At 46.6% G+C, this 18,961-nt stretch overlaps 1 protein-coding gene across 1 annotated transcript; it reads right to left on the bottom strand.

Annotated features, from left to right (window-relative positions):
• Positions 1-4,610: 4,610 nt before the first annotated feature.
• Positions 4,611-17,572, bottom strand: LOC134556961 (ficolin-1-like). The gene is made up of 9 exons (XM_063409479.1): positions 17,494-17,572; positions 16,574-16,705; positions 15,775-15,828; positions 13,483-13,518; positions 8,837-8,872; positions 6,945-7,072; positions 6,415-6,556; positions 5,740-5,874; positions 4,611-4,858 (listed from the first exon to the last, which is right to left on the bottom strand). Exons 1-9 carry the CDS (start codon positions 17,570-17,572, stop codon positions 4,611-4,613), a joined length of 990 nt encoding a protein of 329 aa, XP_063265549.1.
• Between the last annotated feature and the right edge of the window lie 1,389 nt (positions 17,573-18,961).

Genomic DNA, 18,961 nt, shown 5'->3' with positions numbered 1-18,961 from the left:
CTGAAAGTCTTTTGTGAGATATGGTAATAGACTGTAATATGTTAGAATATCCCTTTAAATCGTAGAAAAAATATGCACTGGGGAGATGATGAGAGTATTCAGATTGTAGATATAAGCAAAGGCGTTTGTGATGGCCTAAGTAGATATGGAAGTAGCTGTGATCTTACGAGAAGCTTGAACAGAGAGAGAGAGAGATGAGATGAAGATGAGGATCTGGCCCTATAAAGAGAAAAGCTCTCTGTTCCTAGAGATGAAGAAAAACCTTTGCTTTTGGAACCATTCATCTTTAAAATGATACCCCATGACTATGCGTGACCTATGTTGCAGTGGGAGGCTGTGTAATATGGGAGGGACTTCACAACTACCAATTTTCCAGGTGGCTGCTATCGTGAGAGTTAAAAGTCACAAGCAAACTGTTCTTTCTTGTGGAAAGATGCATGGTAAAGAGACCAAAAGAGACTTCTCTCTTTAAATGAACCAATGAAAGACTGTAAGTGGAAAAAACTAACCTAGGGTTCCAAGTTTTGTCTTTATATGTTGTCTGTGAGAAAGAAAGGAAGCTGTTGGGAGAGAGGAGAAGTGTTTTGAAGGTTTTATTCTGATTCTTATTAATTTTTTTCTCTTGTAATTTTGTTAATAGACCTGTCTTTATACTCTTAAGTTTTGAGTCTGTTTTGCCCTCCTCCTAATCCTGTCTCAAAGCAGAAAAAGAGTAATACTAGTAGACACTCAGAGCACTGCACATAATTCAGAAAACAGAAATTGGTGAATGTGAAACCACTACAGCATGTCAAGTGAAGGCCGGGCTATTGGCAGGGCTCCAGGACTGTACCAATCAGCTGGAGGCGGAGGAGGGCTGAGTGCTTCCATGGCAACGTGGGTCATGGAGGAAATGGTGAATGGGTTTGGCAGGCATGGCAGGGGCAATGTCGACCACTGTGCTGGCACTACAGGGGTTAACAGGCCCTAGCAGCCGGGCAGTCACCATGTGGGCTATGCAAATGCACCCAGCGCCCCTGGGGAGGGGGCTCTGGTCCCGTTAGTGTGGCATGCTGGCACTGTGGGGCTGGGGAGCCAGAACAACGGCTGCTCCCCCCACATGCCCAGCATGGCATCCTCTCCCCCATGGCCTCCCACGCTCCACCTTTTCGGGATGTTTCAGCAGGCTGCATCCACAGCACACGGGCTCTGCCATCTTGGGTGACTCCTGCGCCATGTGGCGTCCACCATCCTGGGGTTTCTCGCGCACTTGCACCACATGCTCTCCACCATTTTGAGCAGCTGGCACAGGCATCTTAGCAGCCACTTTCATGTTTCAGCTTTTATCAATTTTAACATATCCACCACTGTCCTCCAGGTAGGTAAAACACTCCTAGCAATTTCATCGCCTCTGGAGGCAGAGTCAAAGATCAATTTGAGAGAAATGAGTTAAAAATTAATGTTACAAAGATATGTTCAAGTGTGTTAACAGTTATACCTACCCAATTGTAGTTACCTTGCTCAGTTATGAGTTCTGTTCTGTAACTCCTGTTCCATGTATTCCCAGTCTCTCCGCCCTTTCCACCCCTGCTGTGTACTGCCTCCGCTGCTCCTCACCTGCCAGTCAAGCAAGCACCGCCCTCAACGCTACCTCTGCTGCTCCACCGGGCTCCGCCTCTATCTAAATGCTGCTGACTCCGCCTCCGATGTAAAAGACTCCAAGGCTCCCAGAATGCATTTCAAAACCCGGAAGTCCAGCTAGGGCGAATAGCCCTTTAGAGCCACTGACCAACGCTAAACTGGAGCCTACAAGAGACACTATTAAACTTAGCAACCGTCCAGCTAACAGCCAGAGCCTCGAACATTCTCGCCCTCACCGAAGAGCACTCTTGGAGAGGTGACACCCCTAAACACGATGAGCCACAGTAGGCATTCTGAAGAACACCTGCGAGGACAGATGCCCTGGCTCTGCAGCATCAGCAGCAGGACCCACCATCTCCTTCTCTTCGGCAGTGCTGTCCGTGGGAGCAGCTGCAGTGTGCGCAGCCCCTCGAGCCCCATCCCTCAAAAGAGTTGATTCAATAAAGGCATTTATACTGGAGCAGAAGGTCTCCTAGCCCTATTTCTTACAAATTGGCTGACTTGCTCCCAGATTTTAACAGTAAAGGCAGCATTTGTGGTGATTTGTACACCTTGGCTCTTGCAAAACTGTAATGAAATCTCTAGAGCCTCTTTGTCGTGCTCAACCCCTTTTACTTAAGATCAAAGTCCAAATATTCACTATAGCTCAATCTTCTGCAAAAATGGTACTGTAAGCCACTGTTCCCAGCAGTGGCTTACCCTTTTTATGTCCTCTTTTAGACGGTCACAGGTCTCTGGCTTTTTCTTTCACACAGCTCTCTAGGCAGTATTTTTCTCACAGCTCTGGCTGCTTCTTTTGCAGCTCTGGCTGCAGTAGCTCTCCAGCTGATAGCTCTATGGCTTTTTCTTTCACACAGCTCTCTGGGCTGTCTTTTCCTCACAGTTCCTGGCTGTTCCTCTCTGGTGCTCTATCTCCTTTGTATTCTCATGTCTTAGTTAACGTCATCACGTTGGGGTCACTATATGTTGCAGTGGTGGGAGACGGAGAAATGACACAACACTCCAAGGTTCATGCAGCAGAGAGAGTTTGAATGGTGAGACTGGCTCTTATATAGGCTATTCAAAGACTCTGCATTCAAACCTGATTGGTTATGATTGGTTACCACCCAGCTCACTAACCAATAGATGCCTGCTTATGTTTTCATCAGGGATTGGCTCTCTGTAACTAAATCCCGCCTCCTTTCAGGCTTACAGACCAGCTGTTTCACCATCATAGATACTATTTCTTCACTAGCTGTAACATAGGTATCTTTACCATCCACTGTATTTTATCTATAGTAGTTCTTTTATTTCTGTGTAGTAAGTAGTCTGTTTAAAGTCTCATCAGTATCCTTCACAAACAATACCTAAACATTGAAGGTTTTTGTGTAGTAAGAGGAAAAGCTAGAGGTGAGCAGAGAAAGGAGATTTAGCATTTTTAGCTAGTTTAAAGCTGAGTATGTCAGCACCTGCTCATACATCTCTGCAAAAGAGTCTCTGGTAGTTCCTTGGGCCTCTGAGAAGCTACTCCTGGAAGACAGCATCAGCAGCTGATGGCTGAGGTACAACTGAATGCTCTGGGATGTTGCTCCTGGTTAGGGCATGTGAATCTGATTTGGAATAGAGAAAAACAAGATAGAGCTCCTGGAGAGGGAAAAGTGACTCTGGGGCTTTCAGTGTGCACTTCTCTGCTTGGACACACTCTTTCTTGTGTAACTGAAAAGGAGTAAACTGAGACAGGACCTAGTGAGTGGGGAGATGCAAACACTCAGGTTTATTTCTTAGCACACTGTTGACTTGCTGTGGTGGGCTGAGTGACCTCCTCACTTCTCTCACCCACAAGGCTTGGGTTCCATCTTGTAGGGCTGGAATGGTGCATATCTTCCTGCATATCTGTGCAATATATACTGAAATAAACCCGAGACCATTAGGAACATACCACAAAGAAATACTCTATATCCAGTGTCTCCATCTATCCCTGTAGCAAAGAGTTAGGACTCATCTCTCCTGTGTCAGCTGTGACAAGGAGTCCAGCAGCACAAGCACAGGAAGAAGAGACACAGTTCTACTAATAGTCAAATACAAAATGTGAACCAGATGAGATGTTCCACCTACCAACAGATAGCCTACCCTGAAATGCTATTGGAAACAAGATGAAATGGGAGGTACTGGCACTGTAGATGATGACCACATGTGCAAGGCTTGACTTGGAACTGCTGTAATGTCTTGGTACCACACATGCTGCTGAACAGACTGTTTTGCATACAGCTCTTGGTCAACAGTTCATGAGATCTAGAAACATGCCCTGGAAGAGTGGCTAAAGCTGGCTCTGGGCCCAGCTGCCTCTGTGTCCTGGTGGGAAGTGCTGAGCAGCTCTGCTCTGGTTCCAGGAGTTGAGGTTCCACCTGAGGACCTGGAACATTCAGAGAAGGAAGGGAGAAACTGGTAGTGCTGACAGCCCTATTCTGGAAATTCAGTCTTTTCCATCCTGTTCTACATTGTGCCTCCATTACAGCCTGCAGGGAAAGTGGGACAGGTCAGGAATTCAGTGCCTTTCAGGTGGCTCCTGGGTCCAACAAAGAAGCTGCATGCATATTGGAGTCTTCATATACATGGATTAGACTGAAAATTACCAGTAATTACCATTTAGGGTAATAATATCAGAGAGCTTTACTGAGGTTCCCTGGCCCTACCCCTCACTTGTTCTTTAAATCAAAGGAATGCACTTTTCAGAAAAAGGTGCTTGGGTTCAGTCAGCATCAGTGGGGCTGCTGGAAGTAGTCAAGATAAGAGTAAGAGTCATGGTGAGAATAAGCACCAGGATCTGTGCTTACAGGAGCTCAAACCAGCACCAGTATCTTCTGGCTTCAAAAATCCTACTCTAGCCAGAAAGCACAATATGTAATATCCTTCCTGGTCCATTTTTGTCCCCAAACAACATTATATTTTGTGTCTTCTCTTGGTTGGTGAGTTGGAGCTTCTTGGAGCTAGTCAGGTACCCTGTCACCATGTTAAACTGGCCTGAACTTCATTTCTGTTTGCTTATAGGAGTAGTGGTATTCTTTGCCTGTCTTCCAGTTGATGCCATCAGCATAGCTCCCATGCGCACCCATCCAGTACATCCCATTCAGGTTGGAGTAATGGCAGTCATTGTACCACCATGCTCCCTTGTATTCTGTGGCACAGTTAAAGGAGCTCATGTCATTGTCCTGATCTGCTGTTGAAAATGGCATGTCCCTGTGGTACGATAAAGAGTCTCCTGCAGAGAGCAAACATTCACAGTTACTGCAGTATGGATCACAAATGGGATGCTGATGTGTCTGTGCACCCTTGCTGGGCACCAGTGGCCCTTGCCAGGTGCAAGCAGGTTGTGTAAATCCTGCTGCTTTCTTGCTCAGGTTGCCCAGGTTTCTTCCCTGTCTTGGACAAAAAAAGTATCCTGAGCTCTGTTAAAATGCATGGAGAATTTATCTACGCCTGTGAATCAAATGGGCCAGATTCTCTTCACAGTTACACAGGTGTCACTTCTCTTGCAATGCTCACGTTCTCTGCAGACACACTGAGATCCGAATTGCCAGACAAGGCTGCAGTGTACAAAAGCCAAATAAACCCAGAGCACTGCTTTCTCATGTGTTGGTTTCACTCATTCCTGAATGATGGATATTCAATTTTGAAGATTTGTTTACTTTTTTTAAAAAAACCCAAAACATTGTGTATTAAGAGGATGGAGTGCTGATGCCACAAGTGTTGAACAGCACTCCAGCCCTGGAAGTGCCAAATCTCATGGGCAAATGTCCCCTGCCAGTGTAACCAAAAGCAGAACTTGACCTAGCTGCTGCGGAGCTGTTGGGAAGATCAATTGAACTGGGTGCTGCTCAGGACCATTGGGTGCTGCTGTTAAACCATAGGACTGGGCTTGTAGGTAATGCTCTGAGTCACATTTCTTTGGGTGATGGGTGTCCTCCTCCATCCCTGTACTCAGAGGTCACTCATTACCTGAGGTACCATGGCCAGTTTTTAAAAATTGATTCAAAATGTAGCTGATACAAGGAGTGTTCATGGCCCATTTCTGCATAGAAGCTGAACATTTCTGAAATGCTCTAGGAAACAGACTTTCCCAGTGAGCTGCCTCAAACTTACCAGCGTTTCCACCAAGGAAGTCTCCTAGAACCAGTCTGTATTTCTCTAACTCTCCTAAAACTCTGAATGAAGCATATTTGGCAAAATAGTAGTTGTTCTCAAAGTCTCTCAGGTCAATGCGGAGTTCACAGGGTCCTAGAAGAGAAGATGGACAGGACGGGTGCAGGGTGGATGGTGGTTATGTCACTGTATTTCATGGTGGAGGGTTTAAGGAGCTGTGAGCTAACTTGAGAGGAGCTGCTTGTGAGATTTTGATTTATTTAGAATTCCTGCACAGCCTCTTATACCTTAAATGGTTTTCTAGAGAAGCACCTTTTCAGGTATGATATTGGGCGGTCATAGGCTAGAGTCCTGCACACAGCTGTAAATCCAAGGTTGTGTGTGGACCGGATGATGCCATCACAACCAGTCCAAGTAGGAAGATCTATTGACCTGTCTCCAGGGTAGATCACACAGGCAGCTTATTCTCTTCCCTGACTTCTAGTTTTGTATTTTTTTTTTTTTTTTTTAGAGTGTAATTTCCTGTAAGCAATGGGCTGCAAAAGCTTGCATCCTGTTTGGGATTAACAGTAGGGGTCCAAGATGAATATGAGGAGCTCAGAGGTCTACAATGACCCAGTGTGATACAGGGGTTGGATTCTCATGTCCCCAGCCCGGGACAGAGGCAGACCTTACCCAGAGAGGTGAGGAAGTGGATGTTGTCATTCCCCATCCAGAACTCCGTCAGCTGGTTGCCAAAACCTCGCTTGTATGAATCCCAGTCTCGCAAGAAGTTCACTGATCCATCCCAGCGTCTCTGGAAAACCTGAAAGACACCCTCAGCCCCACCAGCCCATGCCTCACTCAAAAGCATCAACAGTGCCTGGAGCACATGGCCACCATGGTAAATGCTTCCCCTGTATCAGGACACTCCAGTGCATTTTTGGGGAGCAAACCCCACAAGAAACCCCCTCTCAAGGATTTCCTCCACATGCCTTTGGAAATGAGGAGGAAATGATTTGCTAATTTAAGCAGGGAGTGGGTCTGTGGCACTCAGCCTGCTTCCAGAGACAAGACTTGGGGGAATCCCCTGCATCCAGAAGGATTCACTCTGGCTTGTGGAGATGAACCTCAGCTGTGGTGTTTCTATTTTTGAGCCATCCTTTGCAGCCTTGGCAAGAATCACAGTAGGAACATGTAAACCTCCCTCTCCTCATCCTACTCACAATCCATCCCCCACCATCTGTGTCCATGTCGCAGAAAACGGTGGTGGCATTGCAGTCTTGGGGGTAGATTGTGTACCAGCCACTCAAAACCTTCCCTTTGGCCAACAGTTCTTGGCAGTTCCCAGCTTCTGTGCAAATCAAAGAGATCGAGTGGAAAGAGTTATAATGTGTTTACTGATCCAGGGAGCACATCAGTCTTGAGCCTTTGAAGCCTTCAGCACCCAGCTAGCTCTTTGTACTGCAGAATCCTAATGTAGAGTTGCTGTGAACCAAACCCTGCCATGGTTTCTGAGCCCATATGTTGCGGAGAAGATGGGCACCTTCTAAGAAAGAGATGTCTAAGGTGTTGAGACTCCTCTCATCTGCAATGACTTTTGGGGGTCTAAATGACGGAGATACTCTTTAAAGGATGACAAACTCATGATTCAGGAATTTGTCCCAGCTCCAGGATGTATGCAGGGCACAGAGAGTGTGTGGGTAGTTGACAGCAAAGGAGTTAGTGACACAGAGAGACAGCTCCCTGTGATGCAGTGAACAGTGTTCTGCTCATCCTCCATGGACTGAATCATAGAATCACACACAGTTTGGATTGGAAGGAACCTTAAAGCTCATCTCATTCCACCCTCTGCCATGGGCAGAGACACCTCCTACTAGACGAAGTTGCTCCAAGCTCCATCCAAATCTGCCCTTGGACACTTCCAGGGATGGGCAGCCGCAGCTTCTCTAGCCAACCTGAGCCAGGGTCTTACCAACCTCTGAGTAAAGAATCATCTCCTAATATTTAATCTAAATATTTCCTCTTTTAGCTTTTAGTAAATTGTTCCCCAGTGTCCTGTCCCTGCCCATGTAAAAAAATCACTCTCCAGCTTTTTTATAAGCACTCCCTAAATACTGGAAGGCCATACTGATATCTCCTCATGACACACAATGCTTTTGAATATGTATATTTATATATATGTATACATACATATACATATCTCAGGTGTAATTTTTTCCCTTCCAGAAACCATACCTGCTGACAGAAGTTCAGATTCACAAGTGACTGAATGGTCCCTATCAGACATCCCAGCCTACAGCTGCATCAGTAGCTGTTGTAGGGAAAGCCTGGGGAGATGATCAGAGACAGTGGTGCTGGTGATGCAGGTGTTCCAGTGTGCCGGGTGTGATAGATGGATACCAGGCTGTCTTGTGATCTCCCTGGAAGGGAGGTGGTCCTGGACTTGGCCTTTTCCTTTTCTTTCCTTTTCTATTAGTCAAAACCTTTACATGCCCAGAGAACTGTCTGGGTCAGCAAGGGACCAGTTCAGTAGCATCCCAGCTTTGATCTGTCTGAGCCTTTGCATGTTATTGTGGCCCTACAGTACCCAGCTGTAGCCAGAGCAGGTTGTAGCTCTCTTTGAACTTTTGCTTGTGGAGACAGATGGGGCAACCAAAAATTGTTTATTTTTCTCCTTTTCTTCCAATGAATAATTTAATCTGAGCACTATCACACACATGAACTCCACAAGTACTAAAGGTGTCACTGCAAGTGCAGGAGTATAACTGCCTTTGAAGTAGCCACATATCCATACAGTGGACATGTAGTGATTTCATCTTAGAAATCAGGACACCAACTCTCTGAAAAAATCAGACCTTCTCCAGGACACACAGAGTACAGGACATCTAAGTAGTACTCAGAGGACATGACTTTCTCAGCATGGCTGGAGTACACAGTAAACCCAGAGAAGCTGCATGTGTCTGTGGGAAGCAAAGATAACAGTGATGTTTTCTTATTCCATCCTTCAGTTGACTCTGAACTTGTTTCTATTCCTATCCTGTCCTGACTTCTAGTGCAGGTAGTCCACCACCATCCACTCTGCAAAGCTGACCAGTGTTGTGAAGACAAAACTCACCCCATATTTCTGGAAATCCAGGTTCTCCTTTTGTTCCTGTTGGACAAACAACACCATCAATTGCTCTCTACCTTCCACACCCAGCACTCCCCTTCCCCAGTACTTGAGATTTGCCAAGACAAATCCTGCTGCTCTGGAGACCTGTGATGTTAGAGGAAGTGCTTGGCTCATCTGCACCAACCAAATTAAAGGCATAGAGAAACCAGGCCAGAAGAGTAGCTCAGTATAAGCTGTCCTGGCTGCTACCAGGCCCCCAGAGGAGACCCACCAGCCTATCTGCATAGACCCAGGAAAACACAGAGGGTGGCAAGTGGGAAGCCAAGTCACAAACCCCAGTAATTACAGCAATGACACCCAGCTGCTTTAGACACTGGGAAGAGCTCTCCATTGTAGTAGGCAAGGACAGGCACCGCAGAAGATTTCAGAATGTAACAGAAAGGCAGCTGGGACTCTTCTTCTCCTTCATCTACAGAGATAAGCAAAAAAGTCCCTCTAAAGTATGCAACTCTTCCTAACTTCAGTAGTTTTCTATCCCCTTTACTAACTACTAGACTCACCGTCCCTTTGTGACGTAGCGAAACCCCTTCAAGTATTTAACTCCAAGATACAAGCTAATAAATTGCCATTTTGACCCTCCACCATATTAGTGTCAGTGTTTGTCTATAGCCCGAGTGGCTGGGGCGAAGCTCAGCCACCGTGCTGTCCTTTGAGACCAAGTCACCCGCCTCCTAACTGAAAGCCACAATCTGGTGCTGAAACCCGGGAAGAAACAATCAAGGAATCAAAGTTTGCCTAGACAAAGAACAGCAGCCAGAGTGGCAGGTACCGACTTCGGCAAGAGAGACGTTCCCTAGACCCGCGAGAGCCATGAAAGCCGTCGCGAAGGTCGTGAGTCTGATTCATAAGCAGTAGAAAATTAAGTGCAAGCTCAGAGATTTTCACCTTGCTATAGCAAGATTATTAAAACTTAGGGTAATTAATCGACCAGTAGAAATCCTCCATTCAGAGGTGTGAGAGAAATGCACGATAGCCCTAGCTGAAGACGCAAAAGCCTCAAGGCATGAAGTAAAGTTGAACAGGCCCTGCGCAAGGTGCTTGAAGAACAAGAGACTAGAGTGCCGCGCGTGTGTTTACTAGCTACGCCCAAACTAGAAATAAGAGCAACAATGCAAACCGCCTCTGAAGGCAGTCTGCCCGAAGGCGGAGAGCAAGAGCCAGTCGCGCTTCCCCCCCGCCCCCCGAGCCCGAGTTCAAACCCCCCAGTGCCACCAAAAAATCCCCCAACTCTCCCACCAGAACTGCCAGGTTCCCACCCCCCCGCAGAACCTCCCCAAGAACCCACAAGTCCCCCATCAGTCCCTTCACCGCCAGACAGCGATTTGGTGCTAGAAAGGCAGCAGCGCGCGCAAGTTTTCTAGAGAGAGCTGGCAGAAAAAGCCAGAGACGCTAAAAACGCGGCTTTAGAAGAGGTGCGACCGGTGCCGCCGCCACCGTACGCGCCTAAACATAGCGCCGAGCTCCGAAGGGAGGGGCGAGGTGCGGCTATCCTCAGCAAGACGAGCCCAGAGCAGCGGGTGTTTGCTGAGGCGCATGTGCAAGAAAAAAACGGAGAAGAGGGAGAAGAGCGCACTATCAGTCAAGAGCCGCGAGCTCCTGCCGACGCGTAAGTGCAGCAAAGAGAGAAAGAGTGCACGCTCAAAGCGGTGCCACGGCTCTCCACGAACGCGTATGCACGAGAGAGCAGCAGAGAGCGCCCGCTCAGCCCAGAACAGCGGGCTTTTGCAAACGCACGTGCGCAAGAGAGCAGCAGAGAGCGCATGCCCAATCGAGAGCCGCGCTCAATACTGCTTCCATCTAAAAGAGAGACCTCCCCCTGCGAGAAGCAGGACAAGCCCAAGGAGCGAGAGCAGCACCACCCCCGGAGAGAGGGGCAGGACCAGAGCCTCACAAAACAGCACCGCAGCCCAGAAGTGTGCTTGCATTCAACTTCCGATTCTGAGTCCAGCAACAGCAGCTCCAGCAGTTCAAGAGAGCTGACAAAAGCTGGCTAAGACTCAGAAACAGAAAAGAAAAAGCCGATGCAGTTTAAAGCAAAGTTAAATAAAGCCTCAGCCTACACCGAAAAAGAGTTGAAATATGAATCTAACCCAAACCTAACTGATTCCTGCTAGCTTTGCTACGATGTTAAACCTCCTTTCTATGAAGGAGTTGCTTTAAACATCCCCTTTAGTTACTCCACAGCCGATGTCCCTCACCAGTACAAGTAAAACACTCCCCACAAAAAAATCACCCTGAGTCAAGTCACAAGCCAAAGCAAATGCTTTAGCAATGCCACCTTAGCAAAGCAAAAAAGAAATGTTTGCACCAAAGTTGTCAAGCCCGACAAAAAAATCAACGAATGATCCCATCTGCATCCGAGATGTAAGTTTGTCAGCAGTCTAGAGTAAGTCTTTGTGTGTCCCTTGACAAATTCGATGACTCTGACGATTTTTGTATCCAAGTTCTAATTGTTCCTAGAGTCTTGTACCACTCAGACAAAGAGGTGTACCGCCTTTTTAAAGAAGCCGGCAAGCTCCACAAAAGAAATATAATAACAAGTGTAACGATCACAATGCTGCTAGGCCTAAGAGTAGCCAGCACAGCCACAAGTGTCTCAGCCCTCGCGACCCAACACCAAAGACTTTCTCAACTGCAAATGACCATCAATAGACTTACAGAAGATCGAGAAATCCATCTCCTTTCTAGAGAAATCAGTTTCCTCACTCTCAGAAGTTGTTTTGCAGAACAGGCAAAGACTAGACCTCCTATTCATGCAACAAGAAAGCTTGTGTTCCACCCTGAAAGAAGAATGCTGTTTTTATACTGATCACACAAGAATCGTTAGAGACTCCATAGCAGAGCTCTGAGATAGATTAGCCCAGAAAAAGAGACAGAAAAGCCCAACAAAGTTAGTTTGAGTCCTAGTTCAACCAATCACCATAGCTCACCACCCTAATTTCCACCCTAATAAGTCCACTGCAATGCTGCTTTTAGCTCTCACCTTTAGACCACGCCTGCTAAACAAGCTAGTCTCATTTGTTCAGACCCGCTTAGAACAAACAAACATTCTGTTCACAGCCCACCAACAAATGCTGTAAACCAAACTGTGAACACTGCCAGTTGCAAAGTTTTCCTAATTTACCTTACAAAACCCACCCAAGTTTACCAAACCCTTTTCTCTTATTAAGTTACTGCTTTGTACCTTATTTTAGTACCTAAGATTATGATTGCCTCATTTATCGTGAAGAAAGAAGAGAGATGTAGTAGGCAAGGACAGGCGCCGCAGAAGATTTCAGAATGTAACAGAAAGGCAGCTGGGAATCTTCCTCCCCCTCATCCACAGAGATAAGCAAAAAAGTCCCTCTAAAGTATGCAACTCCTCCTAACTTCAGTAGTTTTCCATCCCCTTTACTAACTACTAGACCCACCATCCCTTTGTGATGTAGTGAAACCCCTTCAAGTATTTAACTCCAAGATACAAGCTAATAAAACACCATTTTGACCCTCCACCATATTAGTGTCAGCGTTTGTCTATAGCCCGAGCGGCTGGGGCGAAGCTCAGCCACCGTGCTGTCCTTTAAGAGACCAGGTCGCCAGCCTTCTAACTGAAAGCCACACTCCATGTTGACCAGGAGGTACGTGGAGTGGCCACTGGAGGGGATGCACTATATCCATATCTATATCTACATCTGTATCTATATATATATTTATGCACAATGAGCAGCAGCCTTGCCTCTCTTGGCCCACTGGATCTTAGAATGATCTATTTCTTGCTGGCATCTGTTTTAGGACTTAGAGGTCCAAATGGCGAGACTGACACAAGACATGCCCCTGTTGGACCTGACTGCTCTGCCTGCTGCTGCCCAGCCCATGGAGCTGTGTATCAACAATTTGTGCCAGTGAGTCCCATTGGGCTGGGACACATGGGATAGGAGTGGGTGAGTGTGAGAAGGAGGACAAAATGCACCTTGGAAACCCAGAGTTACAAGTCCTGTTAGGGGAATGGCTGCTGCTGGCACAGGATTTTAGCTAGTGGTTTAGGAGCAGTAGTGACAATTGGAGCACTAGAACCATCTGCCAGGCCAGCAGTGTTGGACCCAGTGATTGCCAGCCAAACTCCAGAGAGGGAAGCCACAGTGCAGATTCTGCTCATGATGGGTGCCTGTGGCCCTTACATGCAGGATGATGGCACAAGGGTAAAAACCCATGTTTCCCTAATACCTTATTGCTAGGGCTGGTAGAGATGTTCCTCTGGCACTAGCAGTAACTGAATTTCATTTGAGCCTCTGCATTTTGCCATAGCACGGGAATATTTAAGACCTCTGACCAAATCTGGCTGACTCCTCAGCCCTGTGGCTTCTACAGCTGATGGTGCCAGGCGGCAGCACCAGCTGCCAGGCAACACCTGTTGCTGAACATCTTGTTTGGGAGCAGGACTACCCACAGCACCTGGGCCAGGGCAGAGCCTATGATGAAGTATAACTGTCACCAAACAGCCCCGCCCAGTTTTTATATCTGCTCCCATCTGGTGTGTTGTACCAGAACAGCATGAGGTGGAGGTTTACAAAGTAGCTGGCATGATAAATTCGGCTCAGCATGATTTTTACCTTTCAGTCCTGGGAAGCCAGGCTCTCCAGCTGCTCCTACAAAACAGAAGAGGAAAATGATCATCACAGATTATCCAATGCAAATGAATTACTCTGCCTCCACAAATGGCTGCACCAACTCCTCCATATGTCCCGAACGTACAGGAGAGACTTTCAAGAGGGGCAAAGCTACAGTGCTCAGCTGAGTGTCCTAGGTGGTGCTGCTACCTCTGCCTCGCTGGTCTATTGATCAGCAGTATCTCTCAGGAACAGCAGGAAGAGCAGGCTACAGAGGAGAGAGAACCGCTGCGCCGTCTCTTGGGATGTATGGGGGATTCACAGTTCCATTTCAGTGAGTTTTTGTAGGGGCTTTCTGTTTACAGTCAGGCACTTTTTAGATTTCAATCAACAGGACTTGTCAGGGTTTTTCAGTGGGTTTGTCCATCTCCTGCTGGCATTTCAGTTCAAGTCTTGAGTGCTTTTGACCAGGAAATAGCTTGATATTCAGCATGGAGAATGGATGTCTTCTCTGCTAGTCAGTTCACTGCTGCTCACTTCTTACTGTTCCCTTTTGCTGGCAGCTGGATTCTTTAGAAGAGACACTTTTCCAGTGTTTGCAGCACATGTCCTGCTGAAAGTCCTAAGCAAGCCTGGGTGGTGAAAGCCAGTTTCTCAACAGACATCATCCTCTCCAAATGTTCATCCCATTACAAAGGAAACCTCATCATGTGCCATTGTTTGATCCTGTTCTTGTGGTCAAGTGGGCACTGCACACTGAGACAAAGGCTGGAGGCTGCTGAAAGCAGTGATGTGCTTAGGCCTGAGCAGCAGGTCTCAGCCAGAGTTGACTTATAAGATGGATCCTGGGCATTGTGTGACTAACACCAGCAGTTTTATTTACCTAAAAACAGATGACAATAGATGTGTAGCAGGAGCATGATGTGTTATGGAATGAAGGTTGAGCTATCCCAAACTGAGCCTCAGATTTGGGCCCGCAAGGCCTCAGATTTGGGCTTGCGTAGTAGTAGATAAACTTGTGGTGCAGTTAGAAATTAAGTTAAGGTGTATGCATGCTTTAGCTAGAACAGTTAGAATAGAAACACGGTGGCTGCCTTAAGCTAAGATTGTTTGCATTCTTTCTCATGCTGAATGCCAATAGAAATGCACCTGCAACTGTAAACTATCTGACACTGTATAAAACCAGGCATTTCGGGAATAAAGGGGATAATGTATGTTTTAACCACACTGGTCGTATCGTATGTTGCTTTGTTCCAGCCCCATATAGAGACCCTGGCTTCACTTAGGCTAGCTGTTTATAACCTCCTGTAGCTATGTGGAAGAAATGTGTCATTTTAAGAAACTTTTCCAACTGACGTGAATAGAGGCTTGTTTGTAGGATATTTTAGGGGAAAACCCTCCCATTCAAAGCCTGGGCTCTGACCAAGCACTGGCCCTGGCTAAGCAGGAGGCATGCCATCAAATCCAGGTCTTTCAGTGCTAAAAATATAATCAAGTCATTTGACTTGCTGATTTGGGCCTATAAACAGTGAACTCCCTTTCAGGGCAAATCCAGAGGCATCCTCTACAGGTGGACACACCATGTAGGATTTTTCCAATTGCCAGGAAGGGTTCTCCAGGTCTTCACTGCGAAATGGATCTCCCCAGCAACTCTAAACTCTGGATGACAGTAAAGTATTTAGGCAATTGGTGATTTATCTTTCTCCATCACTATCCTACCTCTAGTATAGTAATGATTAGATGCATTACCTTGCTAATTTTTTGCTTGTTGCCAAAGCCAAGCATGTAGTTTTACTGAATGTATTATTTTACTTTTGTATTGCCTTTATATTCACAGTAAAATAAGACAATTCTTTCCATTTGTGTCTGTGTTCTCTTAATCACCCCTGTCAATTGGCAGAATTAACACTCAGCATAGTGTCTCTGCATCAGGCTGCTGGGCTGAAGGTCCACAGAGAGCTCCAAAGCTCCTCAGAACTGGGGGTCATTTGGGTAGGCTTGTAGTGTTGGAGGCAGGCTACGGAAGGAGTGGGGAATGGGGAGAGGTCTGAATTTAGGGTCAGTGGGAAATTTTGAGAAGAGTGCTATCTTCTATGTTGTAGTCCCACTCAAGGACACTGTTTCTAGTGCTCACTCCATGCAAGAGCCATACTCCCAAATCAGGCTTTTCCTATGCTACTTCAGCAACATTTCTTAGCCTATGGCCAGCCCTGCTGTTCATCTCTGTACACCCACCAATGCATGTCCTGAGCTTGTGGGTATTTACGGATTAGAGCTGCATATGTTACACATTACCTTTTTCACCAGGTGGTCCTGCTTTCCCAGGAAATCCCTGGTCTCCCATTTCTCCTGTGAAGAGACTCGTTTTTAGTGGGCATGTTACACACTGACCAGAGGGGGGAGTCACAGAAGCCTGGGCAACTGGGCCTTAGCTTTCCCAGAAACAAGAGAGCCAAGTGAATCAGATTCAGTCTTGCAACATAGTTTACTCCTTTACCTTACTCCTTTTTTTTCTATTGAAGCCTTACTACACTTGTATTGCCATTTAAAATCTTAATTTGCAGTTCACATATGAATTCTTATGAGCTTTGATACATCGTGGAGCCAATCCATGGATTTTGCTGTGGTGAATCATTTTGCTCAGCTGATGTGATTCACCTTCTCTGAGCTGGCTATGAAAACTCTGAAGGACCCCCATCTCCTTGCTGCCTGGAATAGGAGTTACCTGTATATTTCCAACACTGTTCCGCAGAAAACAGGCTGGAGCATCTCAGCCTCCCTCCCACCCAGATTGTTCAATAGAGACACAGAAAATAAATGGATTCTTTTCTTTCTTTTCTTTTTTAGAAGAAATTAATGAAACACTTCACACCCCAAGATCATTTCAGGTTTGTGACAGGACTCAAGGAAGAAACAGGTCACTCCATATGTACCAGCATATGTCTAATTGGGGGGTTTTCCACTCCAGTTCTCCAGTTCCTCAAAGCAGCCAGTGCCAGGCCAGCTACTGCTCCACCCTCAGTTTGCTTCCCCTACCCAAAGCAACAAAACCACCTCATATCACAATGCTCATCACTGGCTTTGGGGGTCTCACCTTTTGTTCCTGGGAGGCCTGGTTCTCCTTTTGGGCCAGAGATACCTGGGATCCCTGGACATCCTTGAAGAATGGCGAGTCGGTCAGCATCACCCAGTCCCACTATTTTCACCTCTGAGAAATGAAGACAGTCTTTGTGGAGATTATTAGGGCTCTGAAATATCTTGGAGAGGAAACCAAATCCTTTGAAGTTGAGGAACAGCGCAATCAAAAGCAATGAGTATGGAACTTTCAGGGTGTTGTATGGATTGACAGATGGTGTTGAGGATCTCACATATTAGAGGAGCCAGACTCTGCATCTCTCTGGCTTCAGGGGAGTTCAGTGGGAGAGAAGGCTGATATATATGACATTGCATGCATGTCAAATATACTGTAGTTAATAAAACAAAAGCTGAGAGGTGCCCCAAAGGGGTATTGATAGCAGAGTAAGTGCTACTGACTGATCGGTAGACAGTAAGGGTAAGGGTTCTTCTGAATTACCTCATGACAGGCCTGTTTGAAATTTCCCTATGGCCTTCCTGAGGAATTCAGCCAGAATACTGTGCTGTGCAACATCCCCAGGCTGATCCTTTGTATTGCTTTGTGTTCTTTGGTAACTGCACCAAGGCCCTACTAACAAAAAACCCCAACCAGGGGGGAGAAACTTACCAGAGACTATCTGTTCCCAGAGACCCTACTGGTGAGGGAACGATGTTACATCGCTGGTTGGAGCCAGCAGCTGTCTTAAGCAGCTGCCGAGACTTTAGCCTCCCCCTTACTCTCCTCCCACTGGCAGATAAATTTTAAAAAGCATAGAAGGAAAAAAAAAATCGTATGCTACTTCTCCCCCTCTCCCCTCCCTTCCCAACCTCCTTCTCTTTTCAGGGAAGATGAAACAGGCTGTCTCAGTGAGATGGTAGTAAGATTTGTGCTCTACTCACCTGAGCAGGTGTCCTCAGCATCACAAATAGCCATTCTTAGGCTGAGCAGTACCAAGAGAGCTGGGGCTGCTGTCCCCATGGCCAGTGCTGCTCTCTGCAAAGCTCCCCTCAGCCAGCTCCTGGATGCTGTGGTCAGCACTGTCACATCCAAGCATTTTATGTCTAACAAACAGCCTCAGTGTAAGCTCCACCTCTGCACTTGCCCACTGGCTGCTTTCAGGTTTGAGACCTGGCTGGGTCTCAAGCTGTTTCACAGATAAGCTGCTTTCCAAAGGTCTGATCAGAAAGTTCTTGCCTGGCTGCCCCAGCCTGCCTCACCTCTGTCTTCTGCAAGTTTTGGATGTCTTTCCCTTCTAATATTGTGTTTCTAGACAAAATGAACCAGCAAAACCATATTTACCTAAGTGTAGACAGGTCCCGTCATCCTGCCTGCTAGTAGCCCTTTATGAAGAACACACCTTACTGTGTAGATGGGGAAATTGAGGCACTGGGAGTAAAAAGCCCAAGGTCAGCTGAGGCCAGTGGCAGAGAGAGGCTACACAGCCTGGCCCACACTCCAGTGCTCTTCCTGCCTGGCAGTCCAGCGCCACTTCTTAGCCCTTCAGGCTTCCATTTGTACATGATTCATAAATGACAGAGTTCAAACTCAGGCAAGGGTAGGTAGACAGAGCATGTTTGATTTCCCCCTCAACCCCCAAACTGTTCATTGTACTAGTGAGCTGGATTTCTGTTTTCTCTCACCGTGTGCTTTGCTTAATTGTGGCAGTGTTACTAGAGGTCCAATCTGCTTCATCAAGTCTGAACCCCATGTTATTTTCAGACCCAGAGCCTGTAAAGTTTATGAATTTTAGCAGGGGGCAGAACTTAAGCTTTTCCTCCTTATTGTTGCATCCCAGTTCAGAGGAGACTGATATCCTGGGGAAAATCTCCAAGAAATCAGAGGCAGAACACAGCTCCCCCTCAGGCACTTCTACCATAAGGTACCTCTAACAACTCAGCTTCCAATGATACATGACAGTTTAATGTTAAACCAATGGAAGAAGGTGAGGGAGAGGTAAGTATTTGATTGTCACTTAAACTCTGTGTCCCCCATGTAGCCCAGACATACGCTCATACACTGTCCTGATTTGAAAGACAGGTATCTGTTAGGAAGGGGGCAGGACCTCCCTAGAGAGGGAGAATTTGAGTCCCCTCCCTCCAAATTATTCTAATTTAGAAAATTAAAGGGGCTTTCAGACAGAGGTATGGGGATAGGAATAACAGTTCCTTACTGTATATATGACAAAACAACAAACAAACAACAACTACAGCATTAGTAATAAACAGAACCATGAACCTTGAGGGCTTTCTTTCACAAAAAGCCCGGGGCAGTTTGATCTCGGTGCCCCTGCAGGACTCCAAGAGGCTGAGCTGGAACCATGGAAAGTCCTGGGCTGGTGGATGAGATGAGGAGCTCTGTGCTGGCAGC

Source organism: Prinia subflava, chromosome 12, assembly GCF_021018805.1.
Source record: "Prinia subflava isolate CZ2003 ecotype Zambia chromosome 12, Cam_Psub_1.2, whole genome shotgun sequence".
Classification (NCBI taxonomy): domain Eukaryota; kingdom Metazoa; phylum Chordata; class Aves; order Passeriformes; family Cisticolidae; genus Prinia; species Prinia subflava.
The sequence above is the reverse complement of the archived record's forward strand: the minus strand, read 5'-3'. Positions and strand labels throughout refer to the sequence as shown.